This window comes from Ascaphus truei, chromosome 1, assembly GCF_040206685.1.
Source record: "Ascaphus truei isolate aAscTru1 chromosome 1, aAscTru1.hap1, whole genome shotgun sequence".
Lineage (NCBI taxonomy): Eukaryota > Metazoa > Chordata > Amphibia > Anura > Ascaphidae > Ascaphus > Ascaphus truei.
This window is the reverse complement of record NC_134483.1, coordinates 413,948,884-413,973,674: the sequence shown is the minus strand read 5'-3', so window position 1 is coordinate 413,973,674 and position 24,791 is coordinate 413,948,884. Positions and strand designations below refer to the sequence as shown.

The following is a 24,791-nucleotide window of genomic DNA, read 5'->3' as shown; positions in this document are numbered from 1 at the left end:
ACCTGTAGTACGGGGAGAAATAAAGCGAATAAGTGCTTAATACATCAAAGTAAACATTGCAGGGGCCCCTGTTCTGAAGAGCTCACAATCTAACTGACAACATATTGGAAATGGTTCAATCTGTTACATAACTCCGTTAGCATGAAACAGGTTAACAGGCGCATTCCCAGGTTGAGATGCTTTTTAACTTCTTTATTCATGACCTTGAGGTTGGGATCGAAAGCAAAGTCTCCATCTTTGGTGATGATACTAAATTGTGTAAGGTACTGTAGTAGAATCAGAGCAGGATGTAATTTCTCTTCAGAAGGACTTGGAGAGACTGGAAACTTGGGCAGGTAAATGGCAGATTAGGTTTAATACAGATAAATGTAAGGTTATGCATTTGGGAAACAAGAATAAACAGGCGACTTACAAAATAAATGGGAATAAATTGGGGGAATCCTTAATGGAGAAGGATTTAGGAGTGCTTGTAGACAGCAGGCTTAGCAATAGTGCCCAAAGTCATGCAGTAGCTGCAAAGGCAAACAAGATCTTATCTTGCATTAAACGGGGAATGGATGGAAGGGAAGTAAACATAAAGCATTAGTAAGATCACACCTTGAATATGTAGTACAATTTTGGGCACCAATCCTAAGAAAAGACATTATGGAACTAGAGAGTGCACAGAAGAGCCACAAAATTAATAAAGGGGATGGACAATCTAACTTATGAGGAGAGGCCAGCTAAATTAGATTTATTGACATTAGAAAAGAGGCGTCTAAGAGGGGATATGATAACTATATACAAATATATTCGGGGACAATACAAGGAGCTTTCAAAATAACTATTCATCCCAAGGGCAGTACAAAGGACTTGGGGCCATCCCTTAAGGTTGGAGGAAAGGAGATTTCACCAGCAACAAAGGAAAGGGTTCTTTACAGTAAGGGCAGTTAAAATGTGGAATTCATTACCCATGGAGACTGTGATGGCAGATACAATGAATTTGCTCCAAAAAAGGTTGGACATCTTTTTAGAAGGTAAATGTATACAGGGATATACCAAATAAGTAAACATGGGAAGGATGTTGATCCAGGGAGTAATCCGATTGCCAATTCCTGGAGTCAGGAAGGAATTTATGTTTCCCCTTAATGGGATATCATTGGATGATATGACTCTGGGGTTTTTTGTTTTTTTTGCCTTCCTCTGGATCAATAAGTAAGTATAGATAAAGGATAAAGTATCTGTTGTCTAAATTTAGCATAGGTTGAACTTGATGGACATATGTCTTTTTTCAACCTCATCTACTATGTAACTATGTAACTATGAGATGTCTTTCCGTGGATTAGAAAAACATTATGCATATCTGGAGATATTTACATGGAATAGAATTTTTCGAAAGTCCCTTATATTGGACAGTGTTAGTAATAAAGACATTTAGAGAGGATCCCTAGCAGTGAAACAGGGGGCAGTTGTCATGTAATATAACCAGGAGAAAGCTATGCTCCATAGTAGGGACGGCTGTTGTCTATTATTACAACGTTTGACTTTCTCATTCAAATGCTTTACTGCTTTATAAAACTACAAATATTATTATATGGTGTTAGAAGTGCTGAATGAGAAGGAGGATAGGTCACTTTGCTGTTGTTTGCGTTGCTGGAAGCAGAAGCCAAAAAGAGCGAGTGGAGCACTAAGCAACGGAGGCACAAAGGCTATGTATTGTAAGTCTATTGAAAAAAAGAACGGTGGCTAGTATAGATTAAGAAGGGGAGACACCTGTAGTCGATATATTGCAATCAACATCCATCCTGCAGCTATGTGGCAATGTTGCACGTAACTGTAAAAGTTGAGGCAGAGACTAACTACAGGAGCTAAGGAGAAATGCGATCAATATTTTAACATGTTGTAGGGTAGGAAGTATTGGATATTTACAATAACTTTAAATTTGAAGAAGGTTGAAGTATGAAATTAAGTGAGATATTGAACAATTTTCAGGAATATCGTATGCCAAAAATAGAATAAGTCATTTGAGAGGTACGACATGCATGCAAAACAGTGTTGAAAGTATTCAGAAATATTGGACCGAATTAATGAAACTCAGTAAGACCTGTGCCTTTGGTGGATTGACAGAGTCCCTGATAAGAGTTTGAATCATTTTTTACATTAAAGAAAATGTGTTGAGAGAGACCTCTCTGTGAAGCAGATCTAACAGATCAAACTGTCCAGATACTGTATGCAGGGCAGCAGAAACTATGAAAGAACAAGCAAAAGAGCTGCATTCACCAGAAGGGGTTATTCATGCCCTAAGTACAAAAGAGGACAGTCAGAAATGCTCACAATGAAAATCAGAATCACATCTTAAGAAAACCACTGCTGCAAGAGATAACACTTATTGAAGGTTACAGTATGTGGAAAGTGTGGATCACAGCATTGCCCCCAAACAATACCTTTGTGAAGCTCTGTTATACATGTGCCAACAATAATTATTTTGAAAAGTGTTGTAAATTGCAGATGCAGAAAAGTGCATGCAGTTAAACACAACAAGTTTTAGGAACTTTATGTACATGTGCTGGAAACCAGTGCAGCTGAGAGGGGCTGGATACTTCCAATCACACTGGATCAAAGATTAATTCCTTTGTAACAGGAAGTTCAGGTTAACATTCTGCATGAAAAAGAGACTACTGTAAGTGACTGAAAACAAAGCCAAAACTGTGACCAACAGAAATATAAGTAACAGGTTATTCAGGAACAGATATACCAGTAAAAGTAAGATGTGTTGTGAGCATTAGTCATTAAAAAAAAAAAAAAACACGTACAAGCTTCAATTTGTTGTGGTACCTAGGGATGTTCACGAATTTAAGGCTTGGCTGGCTTTGAGAAACTTAATTCATTAAAGCGTGACTGCACTAAACCTGGTTATGAGACATTTGTATTGGAATTCCAGGAATTGTTTCAAGTGCTTGGATGCTTGCCTGGTGAGCATACAATTCAGATCAACAGGCAAGTCCTGCCAGTCATATATATCCATATCATGTTTCAAATGCAGTTTTTCAGTAAGATAGATGCTTCTGCTAGATTTTGGCAGCTGAAACTAACAAAAGAAAGTTCACAACTATGTACAATACCCGATTTGGAAGACACTGAATCTTACGTTTACCTTTGAGCATAGCGTCAGAACCAGAGGTTTATCACAAAAGTATGCATACTGTATGATTTATGAACATACTGTATTGAGGGTGTCACCACCTCTATGGATGACATACCGTACAGTAGTTATAAAGAGAAACATGATTGTTGCATTTGAAAGGTCTTAGAAGTCACAAGAGCCTCAAACTTAAATTCAATAAGGAGAAATGCATTTTTGTTATAAAGCATTAACATTTATTGGATAAGTTGTTTCCCATGAATGTATGAAACCTGGCAAAAGAAAAGTATCAGCCATTGAAATTATGCCTTGTTCCACAGTCAATGAAGGATGTTCAGTGTTTCCTGGGCATGTTGAATAAAGACAGCACCATTGAAGACACTCCTGGAAACTAAACATTAATGGTTATGGGTCCAGAGCAGGAGGAATCATGGGAAATTTTGCAGCAATTGGTGCAAGAGCCAGTGTTGACATTTTTATGTACCACAAAGGCCTATTAAAATGTAAGCAGATGCGTCACAATTGGGTCTGAGTGCAGTCATTTTCCAGAAGCACAATGATTGCTGGCAAATCATGGCTTATGCCTCCATATCACTAAGTGATACAGAAACCAGGTATGCACAGATTGAGAAGGAGCGTTTAGGAACATTGGTTGCCTTTAACAATTTAATCAATATATCCATGACTAGGCGGTGGAAGTAGAAACAGATCACAAGCCGTATTTGATAATCCACTAAAGCACTGACCTTTGAGGATTCAAAGAATAATGATAAAATTGCAGAAATATGATTTAATTGTAACGTATATGCGAGGTGACTTCATGTTTTCAGTTAACGCACTTCCCAGTGTAGTGACTCCATAATTGAACAATGAAAGGACCTTGGAAACAAATATGTTGATCTAATTGTTAAGTCAATCCCTGTAGCTAACCACCAACTACAAAGCATGAAAACAAGAAATAGAGAAGGATGAATCACATCATGAAAAGGTGGCTTGGTTAAAAAGGAAAGCGCTCTACAAGTGTAACAGACTACTGCAACTGCAGACATGAACTTTCAGTGATAGAATAAATCATTTTCATGGGCAGTATGATTTAATACCGATGAGCCTCCGAAAAGATATTCTGCACAAGGTCCCCGAGAGCCATTTAGAATAAGAAATGCAAACAAAGAGCACAAGAAGTGATGTATTGTCAGCAAATTAATCAAGACATTGCTAATGTGGTAAAATAACAAAAAAACTTTTAAATGACTAAAATACAAACTGTACCAACAGGTGGAGACACTAAAGCCTCACCCTATTCCATATAGAGCTAATGAGAAGGCAGGGGCTTTTTTATATACCCAGAATTCAAAGGGCTATTTATTAGTCACATACTACTATTCTTTGAACCCACAAATGTGCACACAAAGCAATACAGTAATAGCAGCAAATCTGTGATAGCAAATATGAAGAGTATATTTGCCAGACATGATATTACTGTACATACCATAATAACAAAAAATTGAGGAAAGAAAATATAGGACCCTTTCAGTGTGAGATGGGCAGGCAGATTATTGGAGAGAAGGTAAAAGCAGAGGTATTAAACCAATTCTTTGCCTCTGTGTTTACCAGGGAAGAATCAATTTCAATTGAAGTGCCGCAGGAGGAAGCCACAATCTCCGTATTAATGAACAATTGGTTAACTGAGGAAGAAGTTCAAAGACAGCTTGAACTAAATAAAGTAAATAAGGCACCTGGCCCCGAAGGCATACATCCAAGAGTTCTCACGGAGTTAAGTTCAGTAATAGCCAAACCATTACATTTAATATTCAAGGACTCCATTTCCACAGGTTCTATATTTAAAAGGGAGCTAGATCACAACTGGGGAATTACAGGCCTGTAAGCATGGCTTCAATAGTGGGGAAACTACGGTTTAATACGGGATAATATTCAGGAATACCTAACGGAAAGCAAAATTATTAGTAATAGTCAGCATGGATTTATGAAGGATAGATCATGCCAAACTAACCTTATTTGTTCATTTGAGGAGGTAAGTAGGAATTTAGACCAGGATACTGCAGTTGATGTGGTCTACTTAGATTTTGCAAAGGCTTTTGATACGGTTCCACACAAGAGGTTGGTGTACAAAATAATGCAAATTGGACTCAGTAAAAATATATGTACCTGGATTGAAAACTGTTTCAAGGACAGACAACAGAGGGTTGTCATAAATTGAATGCTTTTTAACTTGTTTATTAATGACCTTGAGGTTGGCATCGAGAGCAAAGTCTCCATCTTTGCTGATGATACTAAATTGTGTAAGGTAGTAGAATCAGAGCAGGATGCATTTTCTCTCCAGAAGGACTTGGAGAGACTGGAAACTTGAGCAGGTAAATGGCAGATGAGATTTAACACAGATAAATGTAAGGTTATGCATTTGGTATGCAAGAATAAACAGGCGACTTACAAATTAAATTGGGATAAACAGGGGGTATCCTTGATAGACGAGGATTTAAGAGTGCTTGTAGACAACAGTCTAAGCAATAGTGCCCAAAGTCAAGCAGTAGCTGCAAAGGCAAACAAGACCTTATCTTGCATTAAACGGCCAATGGATGGAAGGGAAGTAAACATAATTATGCCCCTTTACAAAGCATTAGTAAGACCACACCTTGAATATGGAGTACACTTTTGGGCACCACTCCTTAGAAAAGACATTATGGAACTATAGAAGAGTGCAGAGAAGAGCCACCAAATTAATAAAGGAGATGGACAATCTAACTTACGAGGAGAGGCTAGCTAAATTAGATTTATTTACATTAGAAAAGAGGCGTCTAAGAGGGGATATGATAACTATATACAAATATTCGGGGACAGTACAGGGAGCTTTCAAAAGAACTATTCATCCCAAGGGCAGTACAAAGGACTAAAAGACATCCCTTTAGGTTGGAGGAAAGGAGATTTCACCAGCAACAAAAGAAAGGGTTCTTTACAGTAAGGGCAGTTAAAATGTGGAATTCATTACCCATGGAGACTGTGATGGCAGATACAATGGATTTGCTCAAAAAAAGGTTGGACATCTTTTTAGAAGGGAAAGGTATACAGGGATATACCAAATAAGTAAACATGGGAAGGATGTTGATCCAGGGAGTAATCCGATTGCCAATTCCTGGAGTCAGGAAGGAATTTATTTTTCCCCTTATGAGATATGATTGGATGATATAACACTGGGGTTGTTTGTTTGCCTTCCTCTGGATCAATAAGTAAGTATAGATAAAGGATAAAGTATCTGTTGTTTAAATTTAGCATAGGTTGAACTTGATGGACGTATTTGTCTTTTTTCAACCTCATCTACTATGTACTGTAGTGACCACGGTTATTCTAACACAAACCAGTGGCAATCGCCAAAAAGACCCAGGTACACCCAGATACATGACTTAAACTTTCCTTAAACTAGACCCAGCATTTCTGCATTGATTAATGGCCCATCAGATTAACAGCGGGAGTTCCTGGCAGTCCCATTCAAACTGAATGGGACTACCAGGGACCCCTGCTGTGTTAATCCTATGGGTCATTAGTAAATGCAGATATGCCTTAAACTTGCCTTAAACTATCCAGGTTACACCCAGCACATACCCAGAATGTAACTGGGCTAGTTTAAGGCAAGCTTTAGACTACTCGTGGTCTCGTCTGTAACTATATGAAGTCCTCCGTGATAATGGGCCACTGTTTTCTAGGACTGAATTTAAAAATTTGCCAGGTATTGGGATTTTTGTCACACATCTAATCCCAGTTAGCTCTGATGGGACAGTAAAGAATCTTATGAAAAAAAGTTTAAATGTAGGGGTGACTTGCAAAGAGCTTCATTAGGTTACAGAAGCACAACACTGGACAATGGTTTTTCTCCGACCCAACTGTTGATGGGGAGAGAAGTCTTATGTCAAATTTACTGATGATTGACAGTTAGCTAAATTCTCAAGACAATGAAAAATAAGAAAGATTATTAACAGTGGTGATCCAAAGAGGATCAGATAGGGCCCCCTTTAAACACTGTCTCAGTTGAACATTATGTTCTAAACTGAAAAGGATGTTAACAGACAGCAGAGTTCAAAATCTCTATAGAGATTTCCTTTAGATAAAACTGACTGTTCTGAGCCATTTCTACATGGGGTTTTTTAAATGTTTGAATGAATTAAATGTGTGTTTTTAATGAGTAATTGAACTAATAAAACTTTTTTATTTTTTGGTTTATCAGTTCCCTTAGGGTTAATAGACCCAAACGGAATTTTTTCTGTAGGATCACTGACATCCATTCCATTTCTATCCGGCATTGAGTGCTATGTTTAAAGGGGACCCTATCTGATCCTCTTTGGATCACCACTGTTAATAATATTTCATTGTCCCTTTCAAAACACCTGCCTATACTCAATACTATCTGACTTGTATAAAGGATGAGCGGTCTCATCCCCTTTATAGTCAAATAAGAAAGATGCAAGAACAGTAGAAACTAAAATATTACGTTTACAGAGCAGCACATGCACAGCCCAACCTAGGAGACTGAGTTTGTCTGCAGAATCACATCTCTAATACCTGGGGCCATCGTGGAACAGGAGCAATCGTGGTCCTATGTAGTCTACACAGACCAGATGTACCCATTTTAAATAAATCAAAGATGCAGTACCTAACACAGAAAAAATCCAGACAAATTGACAGCCAATAGGGACCCAACCATTATAATACCTGAAATGGATAATGAAGAAAAGGGCCTGCAACAAAATTACAATTTGGATTCAGCTGAAGGACCAATATATCAGAAAAATAGCAAGGGACATCACACACCCTGAAATAATCATTGAGACTTGTTAACTTGGACACAAATCAATTTCAAACTGGAAGAAGAAACAGAGGTCAAGACTTTCGGGTCAAGTAAAGTTCTGTATTTGCTGCAGAATCATTTGTTTTTATATATCTGTAGCAGAGTCCCCCTCCTTACCTCCGGTGTGGGGGGAACTGCTAAGCTGTTTAGCCAGGCTGCGGAGCTCCGCGCGATCAAGGAGAACTGGTGGTGGCCATTTTGGACCTGGCGCGCATGTCCTGTTGCGCCTGGAGCGGCAGCATCTTGAAATGGCTTTGAAAGCAACTAAAGACTACAAGTGCCAGAATGCCTTACAGAAAAAGGCACGAGCGGCCATCTTGGGACTTACGATATCCTCCACGGGACCAGGAAGGATAGTGAATGCTGACAGAGGCGCCAAGGAGGAAGATAGGAGGAGCAGTAGCTCCTGGACTAGGCCCAGACCTTGCCCCCTGGGCCACAGTTATGCCCTGAGCCAGTTATAGCTGAGTATTGTAGGGAAGGCCCCAGATAGGGACCCTTCCCCTTAGTATTATAGTACCAATACTGTGCCAGTGGACGAATGTCCACGTGGCGACCTGCAGCCTTGGAGCCAAGAGCTGCATGTGACAGCAGAGAAGAGGAATCCTCCAGCTGGTTGCTTCACCGCAGACCGCGCCCTGGATAAGATGTGAGGGGAGTTGTGTTGTAGGCCCCGCTGTGTGGGACCTGATCCATCGTCCTCCTCCCATTATTCCCTGGTCAGGCCTGTGACCAGGAATGTACCACCATGCACCAACACATCACAGGGGGGTAGCGCTACCTCACACTTGGGTGGGATTGCTTGTGCGGACACCGGGGTTATTGGTGCCCAGGCACCTTCAGTACTTTGGGGGAACTACTCAGGGTGTGATATTATTGTACGTTATTGTGTTGTTGCTGTCACGGGAGACCAGGTTTATTGTACACATTTTACCAGGAAAACTTATTGAGTAAAACAAGATAAAGAAATACATTTTGGTTTATTCACAGAAATAGGCATACACACAGTGGAACACAAAATACACACTTACTGGGGGTTGAAAACTGGACTGTTCTATGTGCAGGGAACTGTAAATAAGCGTTTTCCCCTGACCAGACTTAGCCTGAAATCTCTGGTTCCCAAATCGGCGTAAAGTTCCACACGCCACCGCTCCCTTCTCTGCTGGGAACTTGGTATCTTTTGATCGGGAGTTAGTACCAAACGTCCTGGAACTAAAATCGGCTTGCAATCACAGCTGCGACCGCCACGTTAGATTATTATAACTTGGCCGCAAAAAGTGGGACATAGAATATTTTCTGGGCAGACTTTTCTAAAGCCAGGTGCTCTGCTATTCATGCAAGAGCACTTTTGAAAAGCCTGTCCGCACTTCTGACGCCCAGAATCTCTCCAGTGATTGGCTTAGGGGTTTCTTATAGTATTTTGGAGTTGATTCACAAAATACTACAGCCAATCAGAGCGTGGGAACTTTTTCAGTAGCCAATCAGAGCGAAGCTGGTCTGGAAAGCCGGGTAAGCCGAGAATCTGAATCTGCCAAGGGACAGGCGCAAGCTTGCCACCTTAGTCCCTTGCTATTTAGATGCCACCCGCTGGGTCAGGCTCCTCCAGGTCTGGTAGGACAAATGGCAGCCCAGACGACTGCCATTCATCCCAGGACATGTGTACTTTAGCCCTTCCCTGTTACCCAAATGGCTTTCACACTCCTGGCATCCTCTGGTGGCTTTCATCTCCGATGTCTAGCACACTTACTGGCACCAACTTGGTAGCCCTGGTAGCCTGCCTGAACATTGGTTCTTAAAGTCCCAGCTCATATACAGTGCACACAGTATATTACAGTATAAAACACAATGCTAATAAAATATACTTTTAATACATCCTAAGTCTCTGGGTATGGGGAATAGAATAGAAAGCTGCACTTTATTTTCTACTGGCCTTTATTCCCCACACACTATCTAAGAGACTTGGACTAGACTCTAAGAGCCCCCTCACAACCTTATACTTAGGGTTGGAGTGCCATGAACCCCAATTCAGGTTCTGAGCTACATGGGCATTAACTGGGTATCCCCTTAACCTAGGGACCCCTCATAGTTACAGGGACACTTTGCATCTCTTTTCCCCATTTACCTTTCTGGGCTTTGCTGAAGCAGGGAACCCTAGCGGTGAGTCGCGCAAGTGTTTTCAAGGGAAGATATTGCTGTGACAATGTGCCTACATGTATCCGAGAACCAAGTATGATTTTCGGATACATTTTTAGGGGAACCGACAACTCTGAACCCCATCTACAGCTGAACCCCGTTATAACACGGTGCTCGGGGTCCACCCGATACGACCAAGTTATAACCGGGATTGCAAAAAAAAATGGCCGCCGCGATCAGGGGATCTGGCGGTACCCCCATGCAGACTTACCCGGAGCAGGGTGCTGGGGATCCGACACCACATGTCAGCCATCGCACGCGGGGGGGGGTCTGTCTCCGTGTGTAGGTAGCAATAAAGCATTGAATAGTTTATAAAAAAAAAGAAAAAAATGGCCGCCATGATCAGGGAGACAGATGTTCACAGAGGTACACAATTTGGAGACGTTTATAATGTGAAATTATAATAGGCTTTATTGTGCCTTTTCCTTTTTATCAGGAAATTATCCAAACACAGGGGGGAACAAAGCTTCCATTCACTTGGGAGTATTTCTAGTGAAATCCTTGCAATTAGTTCACATCTCCGTTAGTTAAGTTTTTCCCAGCCCAAACACATAACATGAAAATAAGCAGATATAAGCAGTCTTAATAATGAAAGTCTTATCTGTTTAGTTGCTGTAGAGTAAGCTTCTGTGCTCTCCTGGAACCGCACCCGTGCGTGCACAGAAAAATATCAGCATCCAGGTTTAGAAGTCTTATTTGATGTCTTGCAATCAGCTCTGCTGTGTGGCTGGCAGAGCTCAAGACTGGTCAGCTCCAGAGATCTGGGTTTCTTTTGGTCAGTCTCTCCTGGGACTCAAGAACCTCTGCTCTGTCTCTCCAAAGGTTAGCTCTCAGTCAGAGCTAAAGAGAGTCACTTCCTGTCTGAACAGACAGGTTTTTGTAAACAATCTAATCAGGCAGGTGGTGTTTAGTAATTAACTACCACACTGCTAGATTAAAGGCACATTACTGAACAGGGATAAGTCCCCTGTTACACATGTCTTCCCAAGAGAATGCAACACAACACATTTACAAGTAATTTACCTTGACTGTATATGGTAAATGACACTAACGGCGGAGCGATGGGCGGTAGATGCCTAAATGTGATATGATGATGATGAAGCCGGCACAATTAATCTGCTAACTAATGAGAGAGCGTTAATAAGTATAGTATTTTATACACACTGATTACATTTGAAATTAAAGAAGTTCTCATCTCCCAGACCTCGGGATGTAAGCCAGTCTGTAGCTTGGGAGGAGGGACAAATTAGGTCAGGACATATCCCTACAGCGCTGTCAGGTCTGGATTTACTCTCTCTCGGGTCAAAGGATTGGGGGTATAAGAATTTGTGTTTGAGGCCCACAACGGGAGATGCAGCTGGGGGTACAGTGTGTGTGTGTGTCCGTTAGCAATAAAGCTTTGAGGGGGGGGGGGGGGAAACCTTAGCATACCTGGAGATATGTACATGGTATAAGATAGTATAATTTATAAAAGGTACCTTATATTGAACAGTATTATTAATAAAGGCACTTAGAGAGGATCCCTAGCAGTGAGGAGAGTTGTCATATGATGCAAGCAGAAATAAACTATGCTCCATAATATGGCTGTTGCTTTTTGTTTTAAAAAGTTTGTGTTTCTCAGTCAAATGTTCTCTGCTTAAAAAAAAAACCCAGAAATCATTACAGTATGTATGGACAGGTTTGCAGATTTTGAAATTCGAATTTTGCGATCTTCGTTTCTTTGAAAATTCTAATTCAAATACAAAATAAACATTAGAATCAAGGAGAATTTTGAGCCAAGCCTGAGAAAAGCACACCTTCATATTCTTTGAAAATTCTCATAAAAAAAACAATCCAAAACCAAAACACAAAATGTTTTATAGAACTAAAACCAAAACAGCAAAAGTGCCAATCCTTACATTACAACATGGATGTTGCACATGAGCTTTTCTGGACCACAGTGCATCAACTAAACATTAATATTAGCTATAAAGACTTGATGATGATTAAATGCATGACTGGGGTCAAACCATGTTAAAAATGAAGTCTCAGAAAATATATAACCAGCGGAAAATCATAAAATAATATATGTAACCCCTATACTATATTGGTTTTTCAAACAGGTGAAGTCTACATATTATCCAGCAGTAAAAGTATGACTCAGTCTCACAGTGGAAAACTCTACAAGATTATTGACCCAAAAAGGTAAAGCTTATTTTTTTCTACAAAATCCACATTAAAAAAAACCCAGTAATGTTAAGATGTATTTTCACCAAGGAATGTATTTTCATGGTGCAGACAGTAAAAACTGTTTTAACAAGAACTATTAAAAATAAAGCTACAATTTTTTTTAGTTAAAGTAATGTTTTGCATAAAATTAATGGAACTTATCTCATTTGCATGTCAAAATGTGGTGTTGACTTACTGTATTTGTGGTGTTTGGCATTATTTGTATTGCGATTGTAAACAGATGTAGCCTTCAAAACATTTTAACGGACAATATTCAGTATAGGATTAAGGTGTATTGCTTGTTACCCCTCAGCTTTTTCTCTTTTGTTTAGAGTGAAACAAATAGATTGCAAATATATATAAATCAAATTATTTGACACCAGTCCTAAAGGTTTCATGGTTTACCTGCACATTTTTTCTGCAGGGGCACACGCGGGTGAAAAAAAATATTTATTCCCACATCATGTCTAAAGACATCTAGAAAAACCTGTCTCCTCAACAAAAGTTATGTGCTTTTTCTTATACTTGAAGCCAACCACCAAGTATCCGCAAGCTACCATAAACTTTTTGACCTACGTACATTGCTGCCAAACCACTTGCATGTTCAATTATTGTAAAATAAAGACAGAACAAAAGTTGTAGAAATGAACCTTCTTAGATTTTTATATTGTAAAGGATAAGGGGATTAAGCCTTGCAATGAGAGAGCTGCAATACATCACAGACCATGTCTTACTTAAGAGGTTTTTCTTCTTCTATGTGTGCTACATTTCTTGTTATTTCCTTTTGTGGAAGGAATTGGCAGTATAATTGGGGGATGGCAGTATACTGTATTTATGTTTCCACAACATGAATCACAATTGTTGCATTAAATCTCTTGCCCACTTCAAAGTTGTTGAAATACACAGATTCTGTTTAACAAAAAAGGATTCTTTCATTTAATGATTGCTATTCCCCCATCTTGTGGGATATCATTTATAGAGGTATGCGACGCTTGAGCATAAGAGAAGTTAATAAAACGTTGGCACTGTTCCGCATGGTACGGAATCTCAGTATCTTTGGCGATATATTTTATTAATAAAAATGGATCCCTGTATTAAATGGCACAAAAGTTTGTAAATGCAGAATTATGGGTCACGCACTGTACTGATACCATACAACCCTTAAGTGTAGGAAATCACACCTGGTCACTCGTAGTATTTAATGCGAAAATTTGGATTTTTCAGGAATCAGAAAACCCATTGCTTCCAATCATGCTGGCATAATAAATATAGTAGCCCACTAGAGCCTGCATGTATTGCAAGTGTAAACTATATAGGCAACTGTTTTCCTCGTGTGTCATGCTAAAAAAGCTACGGTATTTCCCTACATTCTTTACCCATTCTTTCTCCCTGGCTGTTTTTTGAGTTGCAGAAATGAGCCTGCAGATAATGGTTACACACATTGTGTAGATAAGGGTAGTTGAGCTGTCCCTCACTATAATGGCCAACAGGCAAGCTGGTGCAGGCCCCCAAAAAGGCTGTGTTTACACCTACAGTAAACGTTTAGAAATGGATGAACAGTGTGGCATTCTTTGCGAAAAGAAAGTAAACAAAGTAAATGTCTTAAAATTCATTTGTAAACCAGCGCCAGAAAAGCAGCTCTGTATTATCCTGTGACACATTGAAAGCAAGACAGGAAGTTGAAGAGTTTGACGCATATTGCAGATCCTTACTGAATAAGTGACACTATTCAACATAACTCATTATGAAGCTACAGGCTTTCATTTTACTGCTAATGTACGTTGATGAGTGTTACTCAGGCTTTAAGCAAATTCTGTCAACCACTGGGATCTGATTACAAAAAAGCATCTAAATTGACCTTGACTCTGTGCTCATATTCAGTCAACTAGTGGGGTGGTCTCAAAATGTCATACCTGAGAGGCTAGACCTCCCATTGCAGTGTTTGCTTGGGTTATTTTGTGTGTGGGCGAGAAGGATGTTTTGTATGGAGTATCTGAGAGGATCTGGAAAAGGCAGACAGCAAGAATGCTAAACCCATTGACCTCATAATATCGATGGATACATTGGAAATTAAATTAGTAGTGACACAGTAATGTGATTTCCATATACATCACTGAAAACCCCACTTTTCAATTGTTTCGTAAAGCTAACTTGAAAGTATTTTTTTAAATATTTATGATGTCAGGTGAAACAAGATACTGTTGCTTGTTTTCAGGATTTAATGCAAAGATTACAATGTAAATCCTCATTCCCACATAACTGCTCAGAACTTGTCATTCTATACATATATATTTCTATAAGGAGCTCATGAAGAACAATCACAGCAGTTTGACGATCATTTTCTGTAAATCACCATACCCAAATGTTTTTGGTGACCATTAAAGATCTTGAAATATTTTTAGACTTAACATATCAAACTCACCTAAACTCTTGCTATATTTATATTATTTTGAATTTGGATTTCAGTTAAAGAAAGGAAATATATACAATAATTTCCTCACATTTTATAGTTTCCTCACATATACGCTGTTCTATTCATGATTATTTTGCTTCCACATTAAACACATGAGACAATGCTTCCCCCTATTCAGAAATTCCAAAAGCAAAGATCATGAAGGTTTTATTAAAGAAATAGAATAAAGCACTCTAGTGGATATGTATCAAGATTGGACAATATTTTTTAGTTTGCATGAATTTGCGCCGGCAACGTATATGTATGTATGTACGTATGCTTGTTAATCCTGCTTATGCTAAGATCAGGGAGCTGTAATGCTTTGTAGAAAAGCAGTGCAAAAGCCATAGTTGAGAGCGAAAGCAAGATTTTACTTTAAATTTAACCCATACAGTTTTTGTCCTGAGTATAGCTGCAATATTGGAAAACAATGTATATATCATAATCACCTTCTATCCTTATCGATCCACTGCTGGATGAAGCCCTCCCCAATGTTATTTCTGGTACTGCAGTTGCAAGTCTCTCTTCATGTTGTTACAACAAATTTTATGATTTCATCCTCCCATCTTACTTTTGGTCATCTCCTTGATCTTTCAATATCCCTTCGAATCCAGTTGACTGCCATGTGTGTCCAATGATGATAATTTCTTCTTATAATATGTAAGGCCCACTGCCATTTTAATTTCTTCACCCTTGTGAAGATGTCCTTTTTTTGCTTTCGAAGCCATTCATTCTTTATCCTGTCTCTTTGGGTAATACCCAGCAGACATCTCTCCATACTTTGTGGAGTTGTCTGAAGCTTCAGTATTGTCTTCGCATTTCAGATCCAAGTTTTACAGCCATACGTGAGCATGAGCAGAATAAACTGGTCGAACATTTTCTTGAGGAACAGTGGAAGGTTACCTTGGAAGATTGCTTTGTTTCTTACAAATCCACTCCATTCCATCTACATTCTCCTATTGATTTCAATTTAAAGGTTTCCATATATTGATACCTGCTGGCCAAGGTAGACATAGTCTACAAAAATACTATATACCCTGTTATCACAGAGTTTTCATATAATTTATGTGCAGTGTTGGTGCAGAATATCACAACATATCCCATCAAAGGCTGTTATATTTAAGTAATAATCCCAGAAGAACAGGGCATTACTGGCCAATAATTGTGATTGTGATATAGTATGTTGCTGGGCCTTCACCTTTAACCCCTAAAATGTTTGTTTTCTAGGGTATGATTGGGCTGGCCAGTCCAATAGAGCAGTCGGCCCAATCAAAGCAGAAGCAGTGTGTCCTCCATTTCCATCAGTTGAGGGCAGTGAAGGCCATGTGATTGCTGCTAAAGTGATCACATTACCGCTGATGGTGGAGGTTCTGTGGCACAAGGTACCCAGTGTGCAGTGAGAGAGAAAAACTTAAAACAGCGCTCTGAAGGAAGTGTTTCCAGTGACAAGTGGTATTTATATAAAGCGATGTAAGGAGTGAAGTAATATATACTTTCTGTGAGCAATCAGTGACAGTGAAAGTGACAAACACATAACAAAAAAGTGCACAAAATAGATATATATAATGTATGCTGCTCAAAAACCCTTTAAGGAACGGTCCGCAGTGTTCCTTTTTGATGAGACGTTTGTAGACTGAAGGGGAGCGCAACTCAATCGGTATACAACGTATATAACTGTAATATTACATTTCTGGAGGTTTCTTTAGATTCAGAACTCACATTCTTTCAGATAATCAAAGGCATTTTTCCCAAACTGTTGCAACTAGATGCAATGGGGTGTGCTAAGGATCCGACCTCTCTCTGTGTTGGGTTATCCTAAGGATCTGACCTCTCTCTGTGTTGAGTTATCCTAAGGATCAGACCTCTCTCTGTGATGGAATATCCCGAGTATCAGACCTCTCTCTGTGATGGAATAGCCTGAGTATCAGACCTCTCTCTGTGATGGAATATCCTGAGTATCAGACCTCTCTCTGTGATTGGATATCCTAAGGATGTGACCTCTCTGTGATGTCACTCAGGGCAGTGGATGGATGATTGTGCATTAATGTGAAGACGAGAAACTAAACATAGTGCGAACTGATAATAGTAACATTACCTTTATCTAGTAAAACATATAGATATATGCTTACATCATTAAAACAATTTTAGGGCACATAAACAAAGCAAATCCTGCTTCCAGGCTCTCGCCCCCATCCTCGGCTCGGATCTCTCGACGCGTCAGGCTATCCCATCACAGAGAGAGGTCTGATCCTTAGGATAACCCATCACAGAGAGAGGTCTGATCCTTAGGATAACCCAACACAGAGAGAGGTTGGATCCTTAGAACATCACATTGCATCTAGTTTCCATAGTTTGGGAAAAATGCCTTTGATTATCTGAAAGAATGTGAGTTCTGAATCTAAAGAAACCTCCAGAAATGTAATACTACAGTCATATACGTTGGTGCACCATATTATATTTTTATTTTTTCTATATACCACCGATTGAGTTGCGCTCCCCTTCAGTCTACAAACGGCACTATGGTACCGCCAGACCTTCAGCACTGATATAGATAAACATATATGAGAACACAATGATCAGTATCAGGGCTCCTCTGCCTGGAAGATCCTACAATCACTTGGTATACACTTATTTAAAACAGTGAAATCAATATGCACTTATATAGTATTGCGCTAGTGTCCCTCCAATGTCATTACTCAGTTTCAGTGCTGGAACAGCATTGGAACTCGTTTGCTTTACTCTAATGATTAAAGGTGGAGGCCTGTTGCAAAGTTAACTGTGAGGTCATGTGTATTTGCAAAAGGATACTGCAGGATATCAGGGCGATCTTTTGAACCCTTGTCCGTGTGAAGTATTCACAGCCCCGGACCCTCTGCTTGATGGGATTGTATTGCCACTCTCTCTGATGGGCACTCCTTGGTTTCCCTCAAGCTGGAGATGGGATGCTCTGCCACCATGCTGTTCTGTCTTGCTTTGGCTCCGCTTGGGACAGTAACTCCTAGCCTCTCTCTCCGCAGGAGCTCTGAGCTCATCCGCTCACATCCGACCACCTGTCTCTCCCTTGGCTCCTCCCGTGCATCACCCTTTCTGATACAGAATCACATGAATCCCTTACTGGGTTCAAAGTTATTCACAGGAGGGCCTGTCCACCATCATTAGCTTAGATATGCCTGAAAGAGGGTGGGGGGTTACACATACATGTTCCAGAAGGGCTCTAGTGTGTGCTTTGTGAAGCAAGATGTGTGTTGTTTGGAGATATTCAATGCACCGTGCACCAAATGCATACCCTATTAATTAAATTAACACGTACAGAATCCATTTGCATGGCCTAATACTACAATTCATATGTAATGTATGACTGAAGGTAATGCTACTTAGTCTAGCTATTAGTCTAGCACTTGATATGACTCGCCCAGAAATTCTACTTTGCAAAATGCTGCACTTACATCAGGATGCATCACTCACAGCATTATTGTATTAAGTGTAGGAATGCATCACTCACAGCATTATGTCACACAGTAGCATTGCACCTCTTCATGGGTGGGTGCATTAGTTACAGTGTCATTTTTTACAGTCATGGCAAAGCCTCACATTATTTTTAGCTTAAGTACACAAAAAGTTTACCAGTTCTTTGTAGATTAAGAACATATTCAACAAGCTATCAATACCATTTGTTTTGCCACCTAGTTACAGATAGCATGCACCTTTGCCCTTTAAAGATCTGTAATTGTGCATAGAAGCGGGTTGGAGGTTGAAATAACAAAAATAAAATACATTGTAGTAAGGTAACGTTTGCTGAATTAGCAAATAGTTTATTATATTCAAATGATCTAACCTCACAGAGCTCAGGTTTGCTCCACAAGGCATAGTGGGGAAGTAAGTACTTCACTAGTACAGTAGGTAAAACCTTAATTAATTTGATGGACAGAATATCCTTAAAAGACCAAGCTTTCGATAGTAACATTCTCTTCCTCAACGCAAGCACTGCAAACTAACCATGTCCAAGAAGCTTTAAACTCTTTGTTGCCTGCAGACTCGAGGGGAAACGTATTGTATATTTATTCACGACAAAAAAAAAGTTTCAAATGTACTGAGGTTAAAGATAATTAACTTTGTTTTCTCTTGATACTGCTATTTGCCAGAAAGTGTTTTTAGATATCTTTGTTACAATATGTTATATGGTATTTTTGATCACGGTTTATTGTAGTATACAAGGAGTTTGTTGGAGCTATCATCCTACAGTCGGCAGGCAATCCAGTTTGCCACCCCTATAAAGCTGCACTTAATAGAGCAGCCCAATAAGCTTGCTCTCAGCAATTCTCCAGGCAACATTCTATGCAAGTGGCCCCTTTAGTTGATAAACTCCTACAGGGCCTGTTGACCCAGCTGCCAAGTGCTTATGCAGCAGGTGTTGTTTTTGCGACCACCCTGACAGTAATGCAAACTGTTTAGCAGTTGCACTAACCTCTGAGCTATTAATCCCTTCGCTTCACAAGTGGCCTGCAGAGCATTGCAGATCTGGCAATGGAGGAGTTAACTTTCATTCCAGCTCCACCAAGATTTTTAAACATGACACAACCTCTTAGGAATAAAGGTCAAGAGCAAATGTGCCATATATTAATTCATTCGATACACAGCTATTTTGGACCCTTAAAACAAAAAAAGGTGTGACATTTCTCTCTTTCAGCAAATCTGGTAACAGGATCTTAAAGGGTTTTAACAGAAAACATACTCCTGTTTATACGCATAAGCATATTTAAATGTGTTTTACTTTAAACACGCATATACTGTATGGTTGGCTCAACGAAAGCCTGCTTTAAACTTCAAGTGGGATGTAGTGCGAAAAATGGGATCTGTAGATTTTGAGAAAAAGTTAGAAAAATGTTAATGCTCAACATGTTCAATTCTCTGTGCTTTTCTTGGAAGAAATGTATTTTCACCAATAATGTGTAGTGTTTAAATGTTTCCCTTTTGAAACTACATCTGGAATCTGGAAGGTGTAGTTATCCTATGTCCAAGAATTCTAGAGCAGGTCTGTAATATGATTCGTAATGTCATGATTAACCCAATAGATACAAGGGGCTATTCATTCAACTGTGATAGTGCCAATCGGGGCACCTGTGATGCAAACTCTCACTGAAGTCAAGTTAATAGTGTATCAGAGACCCAGAATAGCAGACGTCCTAATTTTTGCCATACATCAGAAAGATAATCCTACATGAGAATAGACCTACAGTAGCATGATCCTAAGAAATACAGTATACATAAGAAACATTAACAAATACACATTATTGGGTTACAACTATATAGCGTAAACTACTGCACAATATTAAAGATATAAAAAATATTTTATTTAATGGAAAATTGGTGGTTAGCTATGCAATTTCATTAGGGACACAGTTTTTTCTGCGCTTACAAAACCTGGTAATTGTAAAAGCATTGAGGTAGTCATGTTTATGGAAAAGGTATAGCTATATATTTAATTTCTAACTGATCTGGATCACAGGTGCAATTATTTATAGGCACTATTAAAATATGTGAATGTATGCAAGGCAACATGTACATTAAAACAGCTATAAAACATGCACACTTATAAAATAAGCTTTAACTTTAATATGCTCGTTCTATAACCGTGTGTTTATTTTGGCTGGATTAGTTTTAGGTTATAGAAATATTTTCTTTAGGCCGCTTAACTCGCTCTAGAAGACATTATTTTTTTTTTTAAACTAAAATGTATGTATGGCTTCATATATTTAATAGATATGTATATGTAGGCAATGAAATAAAATAATGTGCCTTGCAAAATAATATTGTAAAGGTAATACTGTGTGTCACAGACATAAGGTGTAAGATCTGAAGTTAACCAGAACTAACTCCTAGTCCCAATTACTGACTAATGACTCATGCAGCACTTAACCATTAAGCTCTACTGAGGGACATTTATAATTATTGGGTTAATTTTTTGATACCTTGGGTTGCACATTCAGAAAATGTTATTTTGGTTACTGGCATGATACTTATCATCACCGCATCATACTTCAGTGTCACGCTGGTCAAATTGCATTACTGGGAAAACTTCAATTTAAGGGACATTTTGAGATAAATTAATGTTTGTTTTTTTTGTTTGTTTTTTCAGTGTGAAGCTATATTACCTAAACAATTTAAAGGCAGGCTTTTTTTTGTTATTATTTTTTTACAGGTCAGAAATTCAGGGATAATAAAATCTTGAGCATCACATTAAGGTAGCTGCTAAAAAAAAAACATATCTTTTTTTTTGACAAAAATGTAATCTTCCAGTGCATGTCATTATACTGTACATTTGCTAGCTTTAAATAGGGAAATATGGCAGAAAACACCACCTCCAAATAACTGCATAATCAGTATAATTGTTGATTTTTACAAAAAAAGAACTTGGTTTAATCAAACTCATTTCAACCATTTATTTCCCTATCACCCTTAGAAAATAGAAGTTACACCACTTAACGTTATTAGAATATTCATAGTATTCATAGTATACCCACCTACAGTGAGCTTAACATTGAACTGTGTGAGCTTTTATGGTACCAATTTATTGGCTCTTTGCAGGTCCTTACTGTCACTGGATTTATTATGCCTTTTTAACTGCATGCACCTGGAGCTAAATACTTTTTCTTCTGCTAGTTAAGATACGTTAATGAGCTTATGGTTATGACTGAAGACCAGTGGAGTTACCTTATTGTGACACACGCAAGGGCATTTAGAATGAAAAACAATATGGTCTGCATCTTCTAACTGACTGCATGGACAGTGTTGATTGCTTGTTCGTCTTAATAACACTCAATGATAAATTGTACATTAATAGCTATTGCACGCATGTCCGTGCATTTTTATCCACAAAATGTTATGTTATTACTTTGGACCCTGAAACTGTATGTATATATATATATATATATATATATATATAATTTTTTTTTTTTTTTTTTTTAAATCAGGCTAACCTTTGCTTAAAGTAGCTATTCCCTCCTACTTGGGGGATTTGTGGATTCTCCTCTGAATCTCAGGGTCTCTGTATGAGCACAGAACCGTTTGATCTCTTATAGTTGGTGACCCTATTGCTTCTGGCACAAATTCAGTGTGAATTTCTCAGTTGTCCGCTAAATCAAAATGGAGCTGGCCATGTCATCTCGGCATTCTTGTCGCTGGTTGGCTTGCCACTGTCAACACCCATTGATTTCCCAGAAAATATATCCTGAACCCGGGGAGGCACAGGAATATAAAAGCAGCGGTTCTGCTGTCTAAGGCCCCACAAGTTCTAAAAATGTACATTGTAACTTTGAGGGGATTTCTGCTTTAATGATGGCAAGATGTGTGCAAGTAATGAATTATGGGGTCTATGCAAGTCTTTGGAAGAAAGGCAGCTATAAATCATGTGGGGCCAGGAATCACTTCTAATTTCTCTTCCTCCATAAAATTCCATCAACGTATGTATTCAGTTGCAGTTCGTGATATTTCACAGTACATTTGAAGAGGAGACTTGCAAGGTCTCAAAAGCTTGTGTAAAATAGCATCTCTGGAAAAACTTGCATGTTGGTCCAGTCAAATGTATTACAACCTGCAATAACCCTTCGTATAGTGTATACTTAAGTAGATTGTAAGCTCTTCGGAGCAGGGACTCCTCTTCCGAAATGTTACTTTTATGTCTGAAGTACTTATTCCCATGACCTATTATTTGTATTATTTGTTATTTATATGATTGTCACGTGTATTACTACTGTGAAGCGCTATGTACATTAATGGTGCTATATAAATAAAGACATACATACATACATACATACGAGCAATACTCCACACCGCCATCCTGTCACTAGCTTTACACAGTATATGTATGTATGTATGTATGTACTGTATATACACACATACGTAGATGTGTAACTATTTCATTCGTTATTGTCGTCTCCAGACAACAATAGTAGTTACGGTAACGGATGTAATTGAGATCATTAGCATGGGGTTATTTCGTAATAACACTACATTATATTTAAATAACGGGATGTTATATTAGTTTTGACGTTACTTCCTTCCAGACACGGAAATAGAGCTTTTGCTAAAGATAGTAGGTGGGAGAGAGAGGGGTTGAGGCTAACAGAGCTTAGTGATTCTGGGGCAAAGTGTAGAAATGCTTGCAAGTGTCAGCATTGCATTTTGTTCACATTTAGAAATCAGTTATATTTAGTCATTCCCCCCCCCCCACCCCCTCCGAAATATACTTAATGCTACAGTCAGAATACCTTTATATTTGTTAAATAGTTTTATATTTGTTATTCTTAATTCACAAATATATCATGTACTCCACAGTGAATTGAAACCTTTATGCCTGCATGTACTGGCATCTTGTGGAATTATGGCTCATTGTATTTAGTTAATATCATATACATGTGTGCATTCGTGATGGAGTAACTAGTGTGGTAATTGGGATACATTTCACACTAGAAACACATTCACAGTGACTCTCAACGGCCTCTATTCAATAAGATGTGAAGCTTCAATTTCAATGTATGTATATCTTTATTATATAGCGCACACAGTGTTGTCAACGCTTTCCGAAGACAATAGAGCACAGGTTATAATAATACAATAAGCGCAACCATGTCAGACAATAAGAAAGGAAATCCTTGCCCTGGAGAGATTACATTCTAAGTGGTATGATGGCAGATTTACAGAGACAGCAGGTGAGGGAATAAATGCTGTAGATGGCAGTGCTTGGCCACAATGTATGGTAGGTAGCGACTGTGGGTGTGGGACAATAGCCATGAGTTCAGGCTATTGTGGTGCTTCATATAAGAGGTGGATTTCAAGGTTTGTGTTGAAGGTAGGGAGAGACGACTTTGTGTATACCAAGTGTGAGGGAGTTCCACAGATATGGTGCAGTGAGGGAAAAGGGTTTAAGGCGAAAGAGAGCTGTAGAGGTGAAAGGGGTGGAGAAGAGACAGTTATGGGTACAGTGCAGGAGACAAGCAGGGGCATAGCGAGAGTTCAAAGCTGATATGTAGGAAGGGGCAGATGAGTGGAGAGTCTTAAAGGTAAGGAGGAAAACTTTGTAAGTGATCTAAAATTTTATGGGAAACCAGGAGAGGAATTTAAGGAGGAGATGAGCGGATACTGTTTTGGGAGAAAGTGAAATTATTCTAGCAGCTGAATTTTGGATTGCTTGCAGGGGAGAAAGTTGTGAGGCAGGGAGGCCTGTTAACAGTATGTTGCAATAATCCAGACAGTTTTAGCAGTAGATTGACAGAGGAAAGAGCGGATCTTGGCAATAGTACAGAGGAAGAAACTACACATTTTGGCCATGCCGTGAATGTGAATGGAATAGGAAAGGGAAGTGTCAAATGTCACTCCTAGGCAATATGCTTTGGTGATAGGCTAAATGGTAGTACTATTTACTGTGATGGAGCTCAGTGTTTTGGAAAGTTGAAGGTGGCGGAGCACCATCCACAAGGATATAGCCAGGAGCTAATCCGAGACTTGGGACTGGATTGCAGAAGGGAGGGTAGGAGTGGAAAGATATATCTGTGTATCATCTGCATAGAGCGGCCTAAAGAGTTGATGAGGGCACCAATTGATACTGTGTAGAGAGAGAAAAGGAGAGGTCTCAGATCAGAGCCCCGATGTACATCAACAGAAGACAAAAAGACATGTTGGCAATAGAGACAGAAAATGTGCAATGAGAGGGGTAAGATGAGAACCAGAATAGAGATTTGTTGTGGATACCAAGAGCATTTATAATATGCAGGAGAAGATGTGATCGACAGTATCAAAAGCAGCAGAGTGACCTTGGGATTTAGCTTCATGTGGATCCTTGGCTACTTTAGTAAGCACAGTCTCTGTTGAGTGAGCTGTATGAAATCCAGATTGTAAGTGGTCCAAGAGGGCATAAGAATTAAGGAAGTTTATCATACTGGAGAACATGAGACGTTCTACCAATT

The 24,791-nt window shown here is 39.1% G+C and overlaps 1 protein-coding gene across 4 annotated transcripts in view; it reads left to right on the top strand.

The window, feature by feature from the left end:
- Positions 1-24,791, top strand: part of HHIP (hedgehog interacting protein) — a 133,627-nt gene that overhangs the window by 86,178 nt on the left and 22,658 nt on the right. For all 4 annotated transcript variants that reach the window (XM_075614335.1, XM_075614319.1, XM_075614327.1 and 1 more), the window contains exon 11: positions 12,272-12,353. In XM_075614335.1, the coding sequence (XP_075470450.1) occupies positions 12,272-12,353 (82 nt within the window). The remainder of the gene's footprint in view (positions 1-12,271; positions 12,354-24,791) is intronic.